The sequence below is a fragment of the Python bivittatus genome, unplaced genomic scaffold (genome assembly GCF_059951505.1).
Source record: "Python bivittatus isolate LINGU-HERP-01145 unplaced genomic scaffold, Pbiv_v1 ctg000530_np1212, whole genome shotgun sequence".
Classification (NCBI taxonomy): Eukaryota; Metazoa; Chordata; class Lepidosauria; order Squamata; family Pythonidae; genus Python; species Python bivittatus.
In genome coordinates, this window is record NW_028277085.1 from 2,037,475 (window position 1) to 2,054,946 (window position 17,472).

Sequence of the window (17,472 nt, forward strand, 5' to 3'; positions counted from 1 at the left end):
CAGACAAAGAAGGTACCATCTTTCCCAAGCTTTGTTGATGGTAAGTACCCTTCTGCTTATAAGGTTTATAGCTCTAAAAATACAGGGAGGAAATTCTAACAAACCCAAGTACAGTGTGAGTACTGATGATGCTACCTAATTGGGTAACAAAACGTCTGCAAGAAAACCACCAAGCTCAGAGAGCGCCAAGAACGCCACATTCAACCCTGAGCTACAGAAGTTCTCTTCTATTGGGATTTAGAAAGTTCTTAAGAGCAATGCTTCTGTAACTGGAAGAGTCCCCTTCCCTTCCTAGAAACTAGGGCTTGATGTAACTCTAGATTAAACACACTGGCTTTTTCAGAAGTCTCCCACTGCAAGGGGGATCAGACCCATGCACATGGTTACAGTATCTGCAACCAGGGTGCTTAAATATTACTTTAATAACTCGCGCAGGCACATGGCCTAATGAAATTTAAATTTATCTCTATGATTGATCTTTGCTGGGAATCTTGTTGACTGTAGGGGGTGCGTGTTTCACTTCACCAGTGTCTCATCTGTCCTCTTGCAAGGCTGATACCAAACAGAATTTATATCTATCATTAAAGCTGGCGGAGAGAAAATCTCTCATTTTTTTCCGAGAAGATAAATGGGCATAATTGGGGAGAAAGCTGCCTAGACTGGGTCAGCTCCAGAGGACGCTCCAGTGAGTAAGACAAGCTTATTCCTGGGTAGAAATGGGGAGGATTGCAACATTGGCTGAAAGGTGGTTCACCCACTGCTATCACTTCCCCCATACAATGCAACACAGAGTATAAACTGGATTGCTTGCAGAAAGGTATATTTCACAGCCCTGATGCCACTACTTAGAAGCCCTGGCCATAGCTACCTGTTTCCATTCTGGTGGAGGCATTCAGATAAAGATCTCCACTGATGATGGCACACAGCTTGGCAAGCATCAGTAAATGCATCCTAGGACCTTTTCCCCTTGATCTTCCATGGTGTGCAGGAAGGGGTCAGGTCTGCGAACCAACCAGAAGCCAGGAGGACTAGAGCCAGAAGCCATGACCCACCCAAATAGTTGGCAAGCATCTCATGCTTTTGCTTCTGCATCTCCATTGGTTCCCAGTGTTTGGAGGAACAGTTGTTTTGACTTTCAAAGGCTTGTTTCTCTTTGTCTCCACCTGTAGAACTTGAGATCTTCAGAGATCTTTGATTACCTCCACCAAATGGAAAGGGAGCAGATGACTTCTAAGGACAAGGGCTTCTAAGTGGTGCCATCCTGACTCAACTGCATCTTTCCCAAACAGTTTTGTTTAGCACTTACTTGGGTACTATTTTGGCCCCGGGCCAAGATCTGTCTGTTTGTTTAGGCCTTCTACTCTCCCTCAGCATGAAGGTGACCTAGAAATATTCTTAAGTGAGCAAAACTATGACTTAGAGCATCTTTACCACTCCAGTACTCTGCCGTGAGCTACAGGATTTGACATCTATAAATGCAACCAACCAACCAACAAATAAAGTGTTCTCAGGCTCTGGATGAGCCCTATCAACCACCCTACCAACTGATCTGCACAGATAGGATGAGCCATAGCTTGGTCTGGTTCTCTTTTTCTCTGCTATATATTAGTTTAGTTCTTGGCAAGGCCTCCTGGTTATTGTCTTTAGATTTACATTGGCCTCTAAGCTGCCCGAGCCTGCTGCTTTAGAGGTGATCAGCCCCAGCTGATACCCTCTTGTAAATGTCTTTTAGAAGACCAGGAAGCCCCAGTAAATTGACATGAATCCTCTTCCTCGTCTCTCCTCTAACCCTGACATGCTTAAATGAACAAGAACAATAACCAGCTAACCAGCTGGGGAATTCCCCTAGCAGTTCTTTTTCCTTGGGAAGAACATGTGTCTAGCGTAGGAACAAACCCCGGGCTTGCTGTGACTTTAAGAAAGGGGGGAAATCTGGCCATGAGCCTGCTAGAAGAGCTAGCTGGAACCTATCTCTTGATTTGCCACATATATCTCTCTGTGATTTTATTTTTTTCTCCTTCTCTTATGAGAACAGCCTTTGGCTCCTGCTGCAGCAAGCATGTTTCTATTGTTCCAGTGCTAAAGGGGGAAATCTCCTTCTCTACACTTTCCACTGGCTTAGATTTGGAGATGGCAAGATCTTTCGGTGCACAAAGAAGAGAGCTTCAAGCCATCCTAAGTCTGCACGTTCTCCATTTTAAGAGTATCTCAAGGACCTTTTCTTAATTAAGCCTTGGGGTCTCATAGCCACACATTTATCTATGGTAGCAGTGTAAATATGCAGAAACAAAATTCTAATAAGACTAACTAAAATCATTTGAGAATTAATTTGTGTGAATTTTTTAAACTGATATTTAATTAATGTTAGTGAAACCCAAAGAAATTAGTGACGTTGTACCTATTATCCAGAACAATAGAGGGAAGGGAACACGTTGGCCTAGAGCTGGAAAATCACATAAAAAGAGATGTCAAGTGACTAGGCTGACAAGACATAGCATCTTCTCTTTGGAATAAAAATAAAGGTTCCGCTATCAGTCCTAATTTCACCTCCTAAATGGACCAGAACCAATATTAAACAACTATTACATTCCATTTCAAAGTGTATTATGCTGGTAGCCTTATAGTCTTGATTATGGGCTATCGGTAGCTCTGCTTGGCTCTCTTTTGCCTGCTATGTTGGACTAACATGTTAAATAATTAAATGTTAATGAAAACAAGTGTTTTTCCCTTTTCAGGATTTTTTGGAGGGGCGATAAACTGTTTCGGCTTGTTTGATTAGCTCTGAGTCTCTTGCAGCATCTTCATATTTTCAGCCAGCCAGAAACTTTGCTTCTGAGTTCTCTGACCCGTAATCAAACAGGCCAAGTGCTCTCTTGAAATATTTGCTAGAGCTGCTTTGCTGCACTCTTTGTCATCTGTAGACATTCACAGGTGCAGAATGTCTGTTAAGATACGAGGACATAGGATTGTAGCTCTTTACTCTGTTTAGGCTGCTTCTGTGTGAACGGATGTAATTGCCTGCTGTCTGCCTTCAGTTCCAGGGCCTTGCGAGCCTGAGGACCTCATTGACGGCATCATCTTCGCAGCCAATTACTTGGGCTCTACACAGCTGCTCTCAGAGCGCAACCCTTCCAAAAACATTCGGATGATGCAAGCCCAAGAGGCAGTGAGCCGCGTCAAGGTAGGGCTCTTTGCAATCCCTGGGAAGGGCCAACAACCTTGGATGATTGAACTTTCGAGACTGAGCAACATCTGCTCCTCTTGGAGGACTGTAGCTGTCCCCTTGCTGCAGAAAACCAGTATGCAGAGGGGCTTTCCAAGTGCCTTGAAGTCAGCATCATGACTAGGTTCAGTGATCCAGGTTTGTAATGCAGCTCTTTTTATATTTATGTCACATACATAGCATGTGCGCCTGCACACACACACACAAACACACACACACAGTAAAGAATTGATTTTCCCAGTGTAACATTTCTTCTTTGCGCAGTACGTGTGTATAGCTGCATGCAGAACTTTAGATCAACCTTTTCAACCTCATTTCAACTTAACCTGTCTGGAGGGCACCAGGCTGGGGAAGACTGCTGTAGACTTTCCTGCCACCCTGTGTAAGGAGTGTTACGCTGCCCTCATATTTCTGAAGTCTAATTGGTTACACTGATCCTAATTATATGGGTGACCTCACCGCATTTATCAAACTTCCCTGCCTGTAGCCAACCAGTCTCACATTGATGGTCATGGAAGCATGGCCTGATGCTCAACATAAGATGTCCATTAAAATGTATGGAGTACCATCTCTATCCTCTTCCCCCTCTTGGCACTGTCTAACAAAGTTGTGTTGTAGGGCTATGATATCTCCTTCTCCCTGTCCTCAGTGTAATTGACTCTCCATGATGAGATTGGAGAAATACAGGACATCATGACAACATAAAATAAAATAAGTTCTACTAGGTTTTCTGGACTGATGGAGAAGACGCTGAACATGGTTGCTGTTTTTGGTGGCAATCACATCTTTATTGGTTACATTACACTTGGCCATTTTCTGCCACAGGACCCTTGAATTCTACCACTGAGCATCACTGGAGTTGGGTGGCCAATAAATTTCTAATAATAATAATAATAATAATAATTATTATTATTATTATTATTATTATTATTATTATTATTTGATAGATGGATAAAAATGCCAAATCCAGTCTAAACATCTGGCTGACTGCGACCAACAATAACAATAGAATATTCCCAAAAAGATAGTCTCTGTAAATGTCTCCCAGGCTGTTGGGGCTCAGCTTGGTCTAGCCTCACTAGTGGCTGCCATATTTAACGTCCTAGAAAGCCTGCAATTCTGGTTTATCAAGACAAAGCAAAGATCTTCTAGGGAAATCAAAAGTTCAGCTGATGTTTGAGAAGAGGACAAAGGAGCAATGAGCTTTGCCTCCCTCTGAAACGGTGCCCGATGGCTCCTTTCACCCGGGATACCCTTCTGTCAAATTCTCACTTGACATTTTTGGGAGCCCTGAAAGCAGGGATTTCCAAAAGGTGTTGCTAACTTCATAAGATGGTTCTTCTTCTCTTTTCCTCCCCCTCTTTTTATGCATTTGTCTGTTTCCCTTTGATTTATGTATTGATTTATTTATTTTTAATGCTTCTCGTTCTCCCCAAGAGGATGCAAAAGGCAGCTAAAATCAAGAAAAAAGCGGTGTGTAGACTGTTTTTCTTGAATTCTAATGTCTGTTTTACATTTTGGATTGCTTCTGGCTTTTTTCCTCCCCTGTTTAATTGTCCTTGTGCATCCTGTTGTGCTTCTCGATGTGGAACTTCATGAAGCTGTAACATTAATCTTTGTGTCTATGTTTGTATGAACATTATTAAACTATACATGTCTGGTTGGAGTGACAGAGACCAGTTGGTTTCATTGGAGAACCTTCCATTCCTCTCCAAGTCTTCCCTCCATGCTACTGGTGCTTTTTATTTCCCCTTTCCTTTTTAATTTCGCTATACTTCGACAAACATAATATTTTTCTTTCGCAAAAGTTTATTTCCATGATTCTCGCAATAGGAGAAATGCTCAGAGGAGCATTCATTATTTATTTTCAGGATGGCTCAACAATGCTGTCTCTTCATTCTGCCACTCAGCTTTTCTTTTCTTAAGATCACCGTGTCTCGGTACTGAAGATGAGGTTGGTGGAAGCTTGGGAGAAAGGGAACCCAGAATGGATTTTTGAGTGAAGTGGCCGTGATATCGTCACTACTGAAAACAAAACACTGGAGTGCAGATGGAGCTTGACCCTTAATCCTAAACTTCCATTTTATACCTCATAGGTCGACTTTGGGTTCTTAATAAGGAGGGGAAAAAAATCAGAGTAGATCCAACAAGCCCCAAATCTGCCCATTGGGGGTCTAAAGAAGGAAAACCAACCAAAATGTGGGCAACTTATGAAGATTCTTCCTATGTTTGGTTATTGCCATAAACCTTTGTGGATGAGAGTCCCTTCACATGACACAGAAGTCACCTCTTGATCTTCAGAAAACGTTGCGGTTTCAGCTGCATCAGATTAATGCCATCGTTCCTGCTGGAGACCACGACTGAAGAAGCAAAACCTCAGGCTTAGAATCTCTTTTGCCCCATTTCCCATCCCTCACTGGTAAAGGCAGGACTCCAAAAATTTGAAGATTCACCAGGCAAACCCGGCCCAGAGAAACTTAATCTTCACAGCTAAAGCTTTGCATGTTTTTCGGAAATTAGTCATTCCGAATAGCTGTTCTGTGTTGCAGTAACTTGCTCAGTGTGCCTGTAGTACATCTCATCATGTATGGAGTAACTCTGTGAGGAACCGGCCGTTTCAAGAGCATTCTCCGAGTGAATTTGCTACTCTCTTTCTCTCTCTCTCTCTTTTAGGCTTCTGAGGGAGATGCACATGCTTTGACAGAAGTGGACCTGTTTATCTCCACGCAGAGAATTAAAGTTCTTAATGCAGACACCCAGGTAAGCATAGCAGCTCCATCACTGCAGCATTCATTGCAGGACCATGAAATGATTTTGTTTGCCCACTAAGTCATGTTCCAAAGTTTCTAAAGTGACCCACTTAGACATCTAGAAGAGCTAGCTGTCTTTCTTCTGCCATCCTGCCGGTTGGGTGGAAAAGCGGAGGCGGGAGAAGATAGAGGGGGCCAGCCCTGTGCCCAATATTAGCTGTGACTTTGCCAAAAGACAGATTGGCTTTAAGACAGTTGCCCGCTCTGACTGCCAGATGTTTGGACCTTCCCCTGCAGAATTCCTCACCCAGTCTGGTCTCCTCTTGAGAATTCTGAGAGTTGAAATCAGGTGGGGAAAAGCTGGAAAATGTGCTGATCTTTGTCCTAAGGAATATAGCCTTTGACGAAGAGAAGGATCCCTGCATTTTATTTTAGAAAGGTTCTTGAACTTGCATTCCAAAGCACTATGATGTACTGTAACCACGAGGGTGGTAGCCTCTAGCACCAACATTTTAGCTCTCTTCCATGTATTTTACATTTCTTTCTCGATCACAATCCCACAAGCCAGAACGGCACTTTTTAAATCTCCGTTCTTGTCTCTTATAACATGAATGTATACAGGTCATCCTTGTTTAGCAACCACAATTGGGACCGGCCACTCGGTCGTTAAGCGAGGTGGTCGCTACATGAAACTGTGGCTGTGCTTATGATCTTCCTTCAACCTTCTTTCACTTTACAGACCTGTGAAGGTCGTCAATGCGAGGATTGGTCGCAAAGTCATTTTTTTCATCACCGTCGTAACTGCGGTTGCTAAATGAGGCAGTCGCTAAACAAGGACGACCTGTCCACCCAGGCCTGCTACAGTGACCCTCTGTGCAAGCTTCTCGTTCTACTTTCTCGTTATAGATTTTTTCAGCCAGGCAGTTGCTCTAGTCATTATGAAAAGGTCTCACTGTGGCTACCATGCCGCCTTGGGGTTTTCCTGGTATTTCATGACAAACAGTAATGGGGCAAGCTAGCTGATGCAGCAAATGAATTTCATAGTTGCATTTCACTGCCGCAACTATGCAAATAATGAAAGCCACTGTGAGGGAAGAGATGCCAGCGGCCCCCTTTGTGTAGGAGCAGCCGTAGCCAAGAGCAAAGCTTGAGAAGCTAAGAGGGTTCTGAACGAATTAATTTGCTTCCTGTCATGGCGAATCAGAGATTGCTCTCCGCAGACCTTTGTTGACTTTGATGCTTACAGCACTCTCCCGGGAAGAGCTGAAGAACAAAAGTCAAACAGCACAAGGATATAAATGTCACTGATCATGGCCAGTTTCAGTATGTCCTCACCAAGAGGTGCAGTCTGGAAGCCCTTCTTTTTATCCAGTTCAAGGGACTGGCAATTCTCCTAGGCTGCCCCCTGAAATACTAGCAAAGAGTTGAATCCCAAGGTGCCAGCCGTTCACCCAAGGAGTGAAATTACATTCCAAGGCGGTACTTTGTGGGCAAACTCCTTTTGCACTGCAGTAGGAGAGGAAAAATGGCAGTCGGCCAGACCTACCCGTGACAGTCACTCTGCAGTGAGATGGGCGGTGACAAATTTGAAATATAAATAAATAAATAAATAAAATATGAAATATGGGGTCTGAACCCAGTTTGCTCATATTAGAGTTATTTTCTAGGTGGGGGTGCTTAATATGTTCGCCTAAGCAGGGGGCAGGCTGCTCTCCAGCTCTTTTCAAGTACAATTCAAGGTGACTTGGTGGTGGCGGGTGTGGAGTTGAAGGCTAAAACACCTGGATGATGCCAGGAGGCCTAGCCTGTGAAAGCAGAGTGAGATTGACTCCAAAGATGGAAGCTAATGAGGGAATGGCTAGCTTCGCAATAGTTTCGTAGCAGCAGTGGCATGGAACATGACTGTAGGCCAAACATACTTAATCAAGCCTTCGTCTAAAACTTGAATGGTGACTTTTCTTCTACTCCAACCCCAGCCTTTCCCTTGGCAGCCTCATATATGGGTGATCAGGGTGGGCATGCAAGGAGGTAATTCAGCAGATGAGTGTTTAATCTGCTGTCCTCATTTGCTGGTGAATAACACTACTTTGTGGTCTGTGGTCCAAAGAGGTCTTTTTTTCATTTCTGTGCTAAGGTAATGTGTTATAAAATCTAGATGTAGTGAAAAGAGGAAATGGCCTTGAGGGACAGGAGGAAGAAGTGCAGTTAGACTTTCAAGATTGATGTCAGGCCTTCAAGGTAGACCAGGCTAGTAACACAGTTGTGCCATGAGTAAACTTTGCATTATCCACATGTGCTGGATCACAGGCAACCTTCATGTCAACTTATGCAGTCTAGTCCCTATTGTTTTGAATTACCTAGAATGTAGGCTGGGCTAGTCCCTCTCTCTGTCTGGATGAGAGCATAGAGTCCTCCACAACCCCATTGCTCTTGGTGAATTTCCATTTGGTTCACAGTAAGCTCAAAAGTCAGGATTGTTGTTCGTTGGTGATTAGCCATTGCTGTTTGCCATATTTTTCCTCCCATAACATTTTTTAGAAATCTGCATTCACAGGAGACCCATGCAGCCTTTCTCAAGTGGCAGGGGGCTTTGGTTTTCTTTGTTTGGTCCCTTGTTCTAGGAAACCATGATGGACCATGCGCTGCGCACCATCTCTTATATTGCTGATATCGGCAACATTGTGGTTCTGATGGCCCGGCGTCGAATGTCTCGGTCAGCGTCCCAGGATTGCATCGAGACCACCCCTGGAGTGCAAGAAGGGAAGAAACAGTACAAAATGATATGCCATGTCTTCGAATCCGAGGATGTGAGTAAACAGCATTTGGAGTCATGCGTAACTCAGCAACGGTCCCTGACTGAAGTCCTTGCTTAGCTGAGCTTTCTGAAGGAAGGAAAGCTTTCTTTCGTGGGGTTTCCATTCTCATCAACCTGACTTCTTGCTTTCTTTTAGAACTGCCCCCTCTTCTTCACCCCACATGTACACACGCACACAGTTATTCTTGCCTTCAAGTGTTTGAACCCAGAATAATTTAGTTTGCTCCAATTTAATAATGAATATTTAATGAATAATTTAATAATTTCGTCAGTTCTAACTTAAATTAACCGTTGTGTGTAATGGCTGGTCCTAATGTATGTTCACCCAGATAGAATGCTATTATTTACCGAAGTGTTTGACCTGCAACTCAGCTGGGCCATTTCCCCCAAAATATCTATCTCACTCTTTAGAGTTGACTTGGCCCTCAGGGATTCTCCAGAGGAGATGTTTCTTACACACATCCTATCCGATCTTTGTAGCTGAAGATGCTAAGGGTGGTCTTCGCATAAAAACGGTGTTCAACCAACTGAGCAATTCTCTGACACCTTCATGCACATCGCTATTTACTGCAGGTCCTTGGCCAATTTTATGGTGGCGAAGAATGGTTGCAGAATAGCTACAAGTATTAAACATAATGCATGGTTGCGGAATAGCAATCAGAATGAAAGGAAATGTTTGGTTGCAGAATAGCAACCAGAATGAAAACTAATGTTACATGGCTTCAGTTAGCATTTGATTGCATTCCTTCTTATAGGAGCTGTTTTAATTAGAAGTCTATGTCATGCCCCACCACCACCACAACACAGATACTTTTACTGTCTCTGCTGTGGTGACATCTAGTGGCCCAGAAATGCCCATTTTTTCTTAAATGACCATGCAGGAATTCTATACACATAACCCTTGTGAACAATAGGATCCCACTTTCTTTGAAGGAAGCCCATGCCCCCAGCTTTTGCCAAGGCAGAGTTGATCTCAGCTGTTGAAAACTATGAATTATCCTTCTCTCCTACTTCTGTGAGGGATAAAACATTCAAGGGATTCACCTAGAGCTGTGTTTTTCAACCTTGGCAACTTTAAGACGCGTGGACTTCAACGTCCAGAATTCCCCAGCCAGCATGCTGCTGGCTGGGGAATTCTGGGAGTTGAAGTCCACACGTCTTAAAGTTGCCAAGGTTGAAAAACACTGACCTAGAGCCTGGAGTTTTAAAAATCTGAATAGAGTCAAGGGAAAGAATTAAGAGCATCAGAAGGAGTTCCACTGGATCACATCAAAGATTCTCTAGATGTTTTAGACTCCAATTCCCCATAAATTCTAGGCCTCCAGATTTATTGGCCTGCTTTTTTCTGATACTCTGGACTCCAATTCCCATAAATTCTAGCCAGTATAGAAGCCTTCTAGATGTTGGACCAATGTTCTCCACAGGGATGGGATTCTAAGTTCCATAATTTCCACCCTGGATGGCACACTACTTGGCAGTTATGGGAACTGAAATCCAACACACCCCAGAGAACAGCAGATTAGAGTAGGAGTCTGGAATAAGAGATCGCATAACATTAATACGATTTTATTGTATAATTGTATATTGTATTTTATTGTATAATCAATTAGGTTATTACAAGAGCCATCAGGGCTAATTGCCTCTGATAACCTGATACTCCAAGAGTTAGTCTAATGGCCTTAGAAATGCATCTGACCTTACAGCTGCCGCCACATCGAAAGACAGCACATTTCCAAACCCAATTATGCATTATGGGAGATAATCTTTGGTTTGTCTGCGTCTCCTGGACCCCTGGCCCACTGCAGAGTATTTGTTGAAGGACAGTCTTCAACATCTTAAAAATAGAGAAAGGAAATTCATTTTCTCCAAAGTAGCTTTGGTGGTGAAGGACCAAAAACTAAACGTCTAGTTAAATGAGGTGACTGAAGCTCATTAAGTGGAGTTTGTTTGTCTTCCCCCACCTCCCTTTGCAACCCTGAATAATTGTGACAACCCTTCAGCATTTATAACGCAGTCCTGCAGTATTGGGTTATTTCAGTTGTTTTTCCTACAAGTCTTCATCCAAACAATTTCCAACTCTACAGCAGAGTAAAAACATGATGTTCTCCATGGGGGCTACCAGCAGTTTCCATGATATGATGGGTCAGTCCCTCCACATGGCCGACTGTGATGCCATTGTTTGCCAAAGATGATGATCTCTTTCCTTCTTCTCCTTCTCTCGCAGGCCCAGCTGATAGCCCAGTCGATTGGACAAGCTTTCAGCGTGGCCTATCAGGAGTTCCTCCGGGCCAATGGCATCAACCCAGAAGATCTCAGTCAGAAAGAGTACAGTGACATCATCAACACCCAGGAAATGTATAATGACGATTTGATTCATTTCTCCAACTCAGAGAACTGCAAAGAGGTGATTCCTTTTGTTCTGACCGGGTTATTTTGAGGGGGGTGGGGGAAGTCCTGATCATTTGAAGCCCCTTTCCCTTTCCTTATGCAGAAGGTCACTGCTGAGGACTCAAGTGGAGTTTCAAGAAGTCATTTGCAAATCTGGTTTTAAGCCTCCATAATAGAAGGGTGAGATGAAGCCCAGTGAGATGTTGAGCAGGGCTACTGTATCCAAGTGTTATAAATCCAGAGTGTCCACTAGAAAGAACAACACCTTTTCTGTATCTCTTTCCTGGCACCTAGTGACCATCTAGATATCTGCAGTTCAGGTGTGGCAGCTCTATTTCCAGGGTTGTTTTGTTTTGGTTGATGAAGCTGGTCATTTTTCTGTGCTTCGGATATGGTCCTCCATGGTTCCTTTCCAGTTGTTTTTTCTGATTTTGGCTGCTTCCATCGAACAGGAGGGGGAACTTCCCATTGGCTGGTTGCTTTGGATTTTCCTTTATTTTTTAGTGTGCTTCTTAAAATCAAAACATGAGCAAACAGGCCATGAAAAAGAGGAGCTGGAATCTGGGCTTGCTTGACGGAATTTCTACTCCATCCTCACCCATTGGCTCTGGAGTAAGATGAAGTTAAGCTGATATGGGCTATGACCAGATTGTTTTTCTGCTGTTGCTTTTGGAAAGCGGAGGGGTGAGGGAGCACGTTTACCTGTTTTAAGGAGGCTGTTGGGGACCCAGGGTGTTTAATACTTTGAAAAGTCATTTTAGAGGAGAAAATTCTACCTCTGAAATGAACTTCATAAACTTAACTATGGGGCAAGTGATTTTTACAGCCGTGACAGCTTGGGCTGGGTATAAACAGTATGCTTGGAGGTAAAAAGTGGCCAGAGTGATTGGAAGGGAAGCCAAAATCTACAAGCCAGGTGGAAATTGGATTTTAAATCAATACTGGGGGAAATGTAAATAAAATGTAATCTTCTCAGTTTCAGGGAGAGAGAGAGAAAGCATGCATGCCCCCTGATGCATTTTGGACTGTGGTTTGCAGGTTGCTTGCATTATTGGAGAAAGTCAATAATAAACAAGGTTTTATTTGAAGGAGTCACAGTTTAAATTGAGGAGGAGAATGAATTGGGGGAGGAAATGTTTGGGGAAGTAGGAACTCACCTTCCTTAATGCAACGTTTTCTGGATAGAGCCCTCGTTCCTATGCCAGGGAAAGGTGGTCAATTTAGAATCACCCAACGACCATGTCTTCTCCTCTTGCCAGGCCTTGAACATAGCAATGCTTGAACCTTGGTTGAACCTGGACTTCTTCTGCATGCAAGGGAGGTGCTTTGTCACAGTTCTCTGGAGATTATGTGCCACAAGCAGAGACCAGGCCCTTTTAGTGAAAGTACACGCAGAAGAAACCGTGTTTAGGGTCTCCTGTTTCTCCAGACTGTCCACAAGCACTCGTTCTCTCTGCTCTTTGGTCTTACAGCTGCAAATTGCCAAACACAAGGGGGAGATTCTTGGCGTGGTGGTTGTGGAGTCTGGCTGGGGATCCATTTTACCCACAGTGATCCTGGCAAACATGATGAATGGAGGCCCGGCAGCCCGTTCAGGAAAGCTCAGCATCGGAGACCAGATTATGTCCATTAATGGGACCAGCTTAGTCGGTCTTCCTTTAGCCACATGCCAAGGAATCATTAAGGTACCCATCTGTCCTTATTTGTGTAAGTTTGTCAGCTGGGCGCATGGAATGATGCTTGTTGACTTTCAATATTAACCCCTTCTGTTGCAACATTTAGATATTGGCCATGATCCTACACCTTAACACCTAGCTTGCCCCATTGCTGTTTGTCTTAACCTGTTTGCCAACTTTGCACTGCACACTGAGCCACAAATTAAGTGCCCAGGCTGAATTCTCACAACATATTGAGAAAGCCTAACCATAATTTAAATCAGCCCAGATCAGCATGATGGGCAAATGCAATTCTTCAGCTGAGCTGATTAAGCACGGCTTATAAGGGCTGTTGTCTTTGTAGCTGAAAGTACAAGATGCGAAGCGTCAGTTGGACAGAAAATCAGTTGGGACAGTTGGGACAAATATCTGGGGGAGGGACACCTGTAAGGGCACGGAAGCCCCTAGTCAGCCCAAGGGAATGGAGCAAATACAGCTAGCACCAAACATGGGTGGGGAGATATGAGAAAATTGGGGGGGGGGGGTAGTGGAAAGGACTAGAGTGGGCAGATTCCTGAGCCAGATGTGCTTCTCCTCACAGTGTTTATTCAGTCAGACTCGGAGCCTCTTGTTCGTGCATGGAGAAGGTTTCATCGGTTCTTCTAGTTTCTTCATCCAGCTGTTGCATTCAGCGCCTCTAACAGAGATAATTAAAACACTCTTCCAGCTGACGGCAGATGCGTTCAAAGACCTCACGAGCATTTTGCTAGTGTGCTAAGCTCAAATGTTCCAGTGATAATGAAAAGAGGTGTGCAATATAGTAGAATGCGGGGAATAAAAACACTCATGCGCACATCTTTATGAGGAAGCACCCACGTGGCCACTGACCCATCGACACTGGGAAGCGCATGGCCTGGGCATCCACAGGGAGGAATTGTGGCACTGCGCTTATTGCGACGTTCTGCAAATGACGCAGGTTCTTCTTTGCCTCAGCGTGGTGGTGTCATGATATTCCTGGCGTTCTTGTGCCCAGTACCAGACGCGTATCTGGCATAACTTGCTTTACTTAATGAGAAATGCTAACGCTGAGCATATTTTGCAGGGTCTTAAGAATCAGACGCAAGTGAAATTGAACATTGTCAGTTGCCCTCCGGTCACTACTGTTCTGATCAAGCGCCCGGATTTGAAATACCAGCTGGGTTTCAGCGTACAGAACGGAATTGTGAGTCTTTTCCTTCTTTCGATCGTGGGGATGAAAACTGGGCTGAGAAAGTAACTTCTTCTAAACAGGAAAGGGCAACAAAGCAGGAATGGGTGTTTCATCTTGCGTGGTTGACAAATTCTGGAGAGATAGCCATGGTAGTCTGCCACAGAAGCTAGAAGGTGTCCTTGCAAACCTTCTTGCCTTCACCTGACTTGGAATGAGCCCCAGGATGATACACAGAGCTGGTGTCTTCCCCACTTTCTTTCCAGTGCGTAGAGTAAGTCAAGAAAGAGTTGGGTTTTGGTGATGTCTTGGACCTTGATCCTATATGCCAGGATTTGGAAACCAACATTTGGCTTACAATCCTGACTTGATCAGGACCCACAGATGGAGATTCCAAGTTGGGTCATCATGTTTGCTTTACTCACACACATGAAAGGAAGAATAAAGCAGGTGGGAGCATCAGCGACACATCAGGAAGGTCAAGCAGGGTCCATAGTAAACCATCGCGACACCAAAGCGATACCATACCAAAGTGATCTCATCATGCAATTGCCATGATTACGTACTTGTGTCCTGATGTCTTCTATTAAGGTTATGTAAGTTGTGGCATTTGCATGGAGTCATCACACACATTTCTTCATCTCCCCCTTCCCCATATAAGTACCCTTGGGAGGGTCCTTGGGCTCTTGATCGAATCTGGGGAATCTGTTCTTGGGTCGTTAAAAGGAACTGTGATTGGGCAGTATAATTTATAATATGTAAATGTGATATATAAATTAATAATTTGAGGAAACTGAAGGAAAGAGAGAAGCCCTATTTGCGATTACTATATATTGGGGTGGGGTGGCTCATATTCAGTTCTTCAGGACAGGATGGTGGGGTTCCTGTGCACCAAAATCCAGATGTTTGTGATATGAAATAGGCAAATGCAAGAAGTCTTATGCAGCTTTGCCCATCCGTACAGTGTTACCCGATGGCTTCAGAATTGTTTCCTAATCTGGTAGGCCTATTTTTGATTGCAGCTTAGTACCATCTAGTGGCTATAAAATATACTCATGATTAGGGGAAATATGCATCCTCTGTTGTGCTGGGACCCAGAAATCGAATCCATGGCTTACTGTTCACGATTGTTACCCCTACAGCAGCCTCCAAGTTGATGCCTTGCAATATGGTGGACTTCCACAGGACACTAAGTACTGAGAAATGCCCCAGTGGCTTTGTAAAGACCAAACAACTTGGTTTTTCAATCGGGAACTTGGTTTGAAAATAAGCAAAACCATTTTTTGCTTCTTGCAGCCTTACAATAGCAAGGGAAGCTAGACAGTGAGAAGAGCCAATTTCCCCAGGATCCTGCTTCTAACTCAGCAGCCTGTTGGCTGCACTGTATTGACTTCCTACCAGGCTCCTTAAGGGTGTGCACGTACCCCAGAAGAAGAATTAAAGCCTATTTGTATGCGCTCGGAGTTTGCATAGGGACCTATTCCCATAGCAACCATTTCTGCTCGGTTCTCCAGCTGGCACTCGCAGGAAGCAGCATCGTGGTGTTCCCATCAGGAGAAGGCACCCACTTCGAAGCGTGAGGAGCAGGGGGCTTCGGAAGCCCCCTCACCGCATCCCTGCTGGCTGCCCTTTTCCTTTACTGCACAAACCAGATTAAGGCAGATCTGGGCTTCAGTTCAATGAGGATAGAGGCGCTGGTGGGCTGGGACCCGGGAGGTCATTCCCTGACCCATGTGCCTGCATTAATAGTTTTAGATTGATTGCTGTGGAGAGATTATTGTATGCACGGAGGTGGGAAGATTCAACACTACCCACCACGGAGGAATGGTTGGTGGATTTTGACAGATCTTGCCGAGATGGATAAACTAACGTCTTTGATTAAAGACAATATCTACATTTATTGGTGACCTGAAACCTCTTAGGCACTGTTTTGCGTAAAAATGAAAAAATAAAAAAGAACTTGGGATTTATGGCTTTGATGATTAGACAGGACAGATTATAGAAAGAAGAGTGTTATGATGTCATTTTAGAGAGAGAGGTTAAAATGTACTTGTACTTATAACTGCTGTGAAGAATATCGGAAGCCACTTCTTTGTATCTTTTTTCGTTCGTTTCTGTTTTTCTTTAACTTCTTTTTCTTTCCTTGCACTTTTTGCTTTCTCTTTGCTTTCTTTCTTTTTCCTTTTTTCTTCCTTACTAATAGTTTCTATTAGTTTTTAATCTTTTTCAAAAGTTTCAATAAAAATCATTTTTTTTATTTTTATATATATATATATATATACACACACACACATATATATACATACACATACATACATATATACATACATACACACACACACAGTGGTACCTCTAGTTACGAACGCCCCTACTTACGAATTTTTCAAGATACAACCAGCTCTGGCCCCAAAAATTTACCTCGACTTGTGAACTCGCCTCGACTTACGAACAGGATCCGCGGCCATTTTCTGCCCGTTCCACGTGGTCCGCGGCCGTTTTTCCTCCCTGCCACGTGGTCCGTGGCCATTTTCCACCCCTGACACGTGGTCCGCGGCCATTTTCCCCCCCTGCCACGTGGTCCGCGGTAATTACATTGAACCTTATGGGAAAATTTGCCTCGTGTTGCGACCAATTCGAGTTGCAACCAGAGTCACGGAATGGATTAAATTTGTAACTCGAGGTTCCACTATATGTATATATGTGTGTGTGTGTGTATATATGTGTGTGTGTGTGTGTTTGTATATATATGAAGCTTTAGATTTTGCTAAGGGGGCATAAGCAGAATTTCTTTTTTTTTTTTCCTTTTCTGGTTAACTGGGAAACTAAGAGATGAGTGATGAAAGGCAGAGAGTGATGAAACCCATCCAAGACAATCTGGGGACACTTGTGGTTGGGGGTAGGGTATTTTTATTCTGTTGAAGATTCTGATTATCTCTTGAGGATAATTGGTTGCATGGGGCCAGAGACAAAACGTGGGGTTTTCAGGCCTCTTTTTCTCCCCGACAAGCAGCAACCCTAACCCAAGGTTCTGTCTGGCTTCCATGCAGCACACTCATCAAATTAGGCCAACATTTCCAAGAACAACTAGGTCCTTATTCCCCTTTAGATAAGAGGGACATTGTAGCTGTTTACTCATTCAGTGGCTTCTGTTGTCATAAGTGATAATATCTACCCATCTTGCCTTCTCCTGACCTGGTCAAGTATCTTTGATTTTTCCAAGCATCAGGGTCTTCTCTGATGGTTCTTGCCTTTGCATTATATGTCCAAAATATTTAAGCATTATTAGTACCTCCAGCAAACTGTCTGGTTTTACTTCAACAAGCACTGAACGACTTGTTCTTCTTGCAGATCAAGGTATTCTCAGCAATTTTCTCCATCAATTCAAGGCATCAATTTTTCTTCATTCAACCTTGCTGATGGTCCAGCTTTCACAG

The 17,472-nt window shown here is 43.7% G+C and overlaps 1 protein-coding gene across 1 annotated transcript in view; it reads left to right on the top strand.

The window, feature by feature from the left end:
• Window positions 1–17,472, top strand: part of APBA2 (amyloid beta precursor protein binding family A member 2) — a 63,020-nt gene that overhangs the window by 42,786 nt on the left and 2,762 nt on the right. Inside the window, exons 4-10 of the mRNA XM_088148330.1 lie at window positions 4–40; window positions 3,036–3,181; window positions 5,897–5,983; window positions 8,595–8,780; window positions 11,013–11,192; window positions 12,649–12,861; window positions 13,934–14,053. Of these exons, the coding sequence (XP_088004456.1) occupies window positions 4–40; window positions 3,036–3,181; window positions 5,897–5,983; window positions 8,595–8,780; window positions 11,013–11,192; window positions 12,649–12,861; window positions 13,934–14,053 (969 nt within the window). The remainder of the gene's footprint in view (window positions 1–3; window positions 41–3,035; window positions 3,182–5,896; window positions 5,984–8,594; window positions 8,781–11,012; window positions 11,193–12,648; window positions 12,862–13,933; window positions 14,054–17,472) is intronic.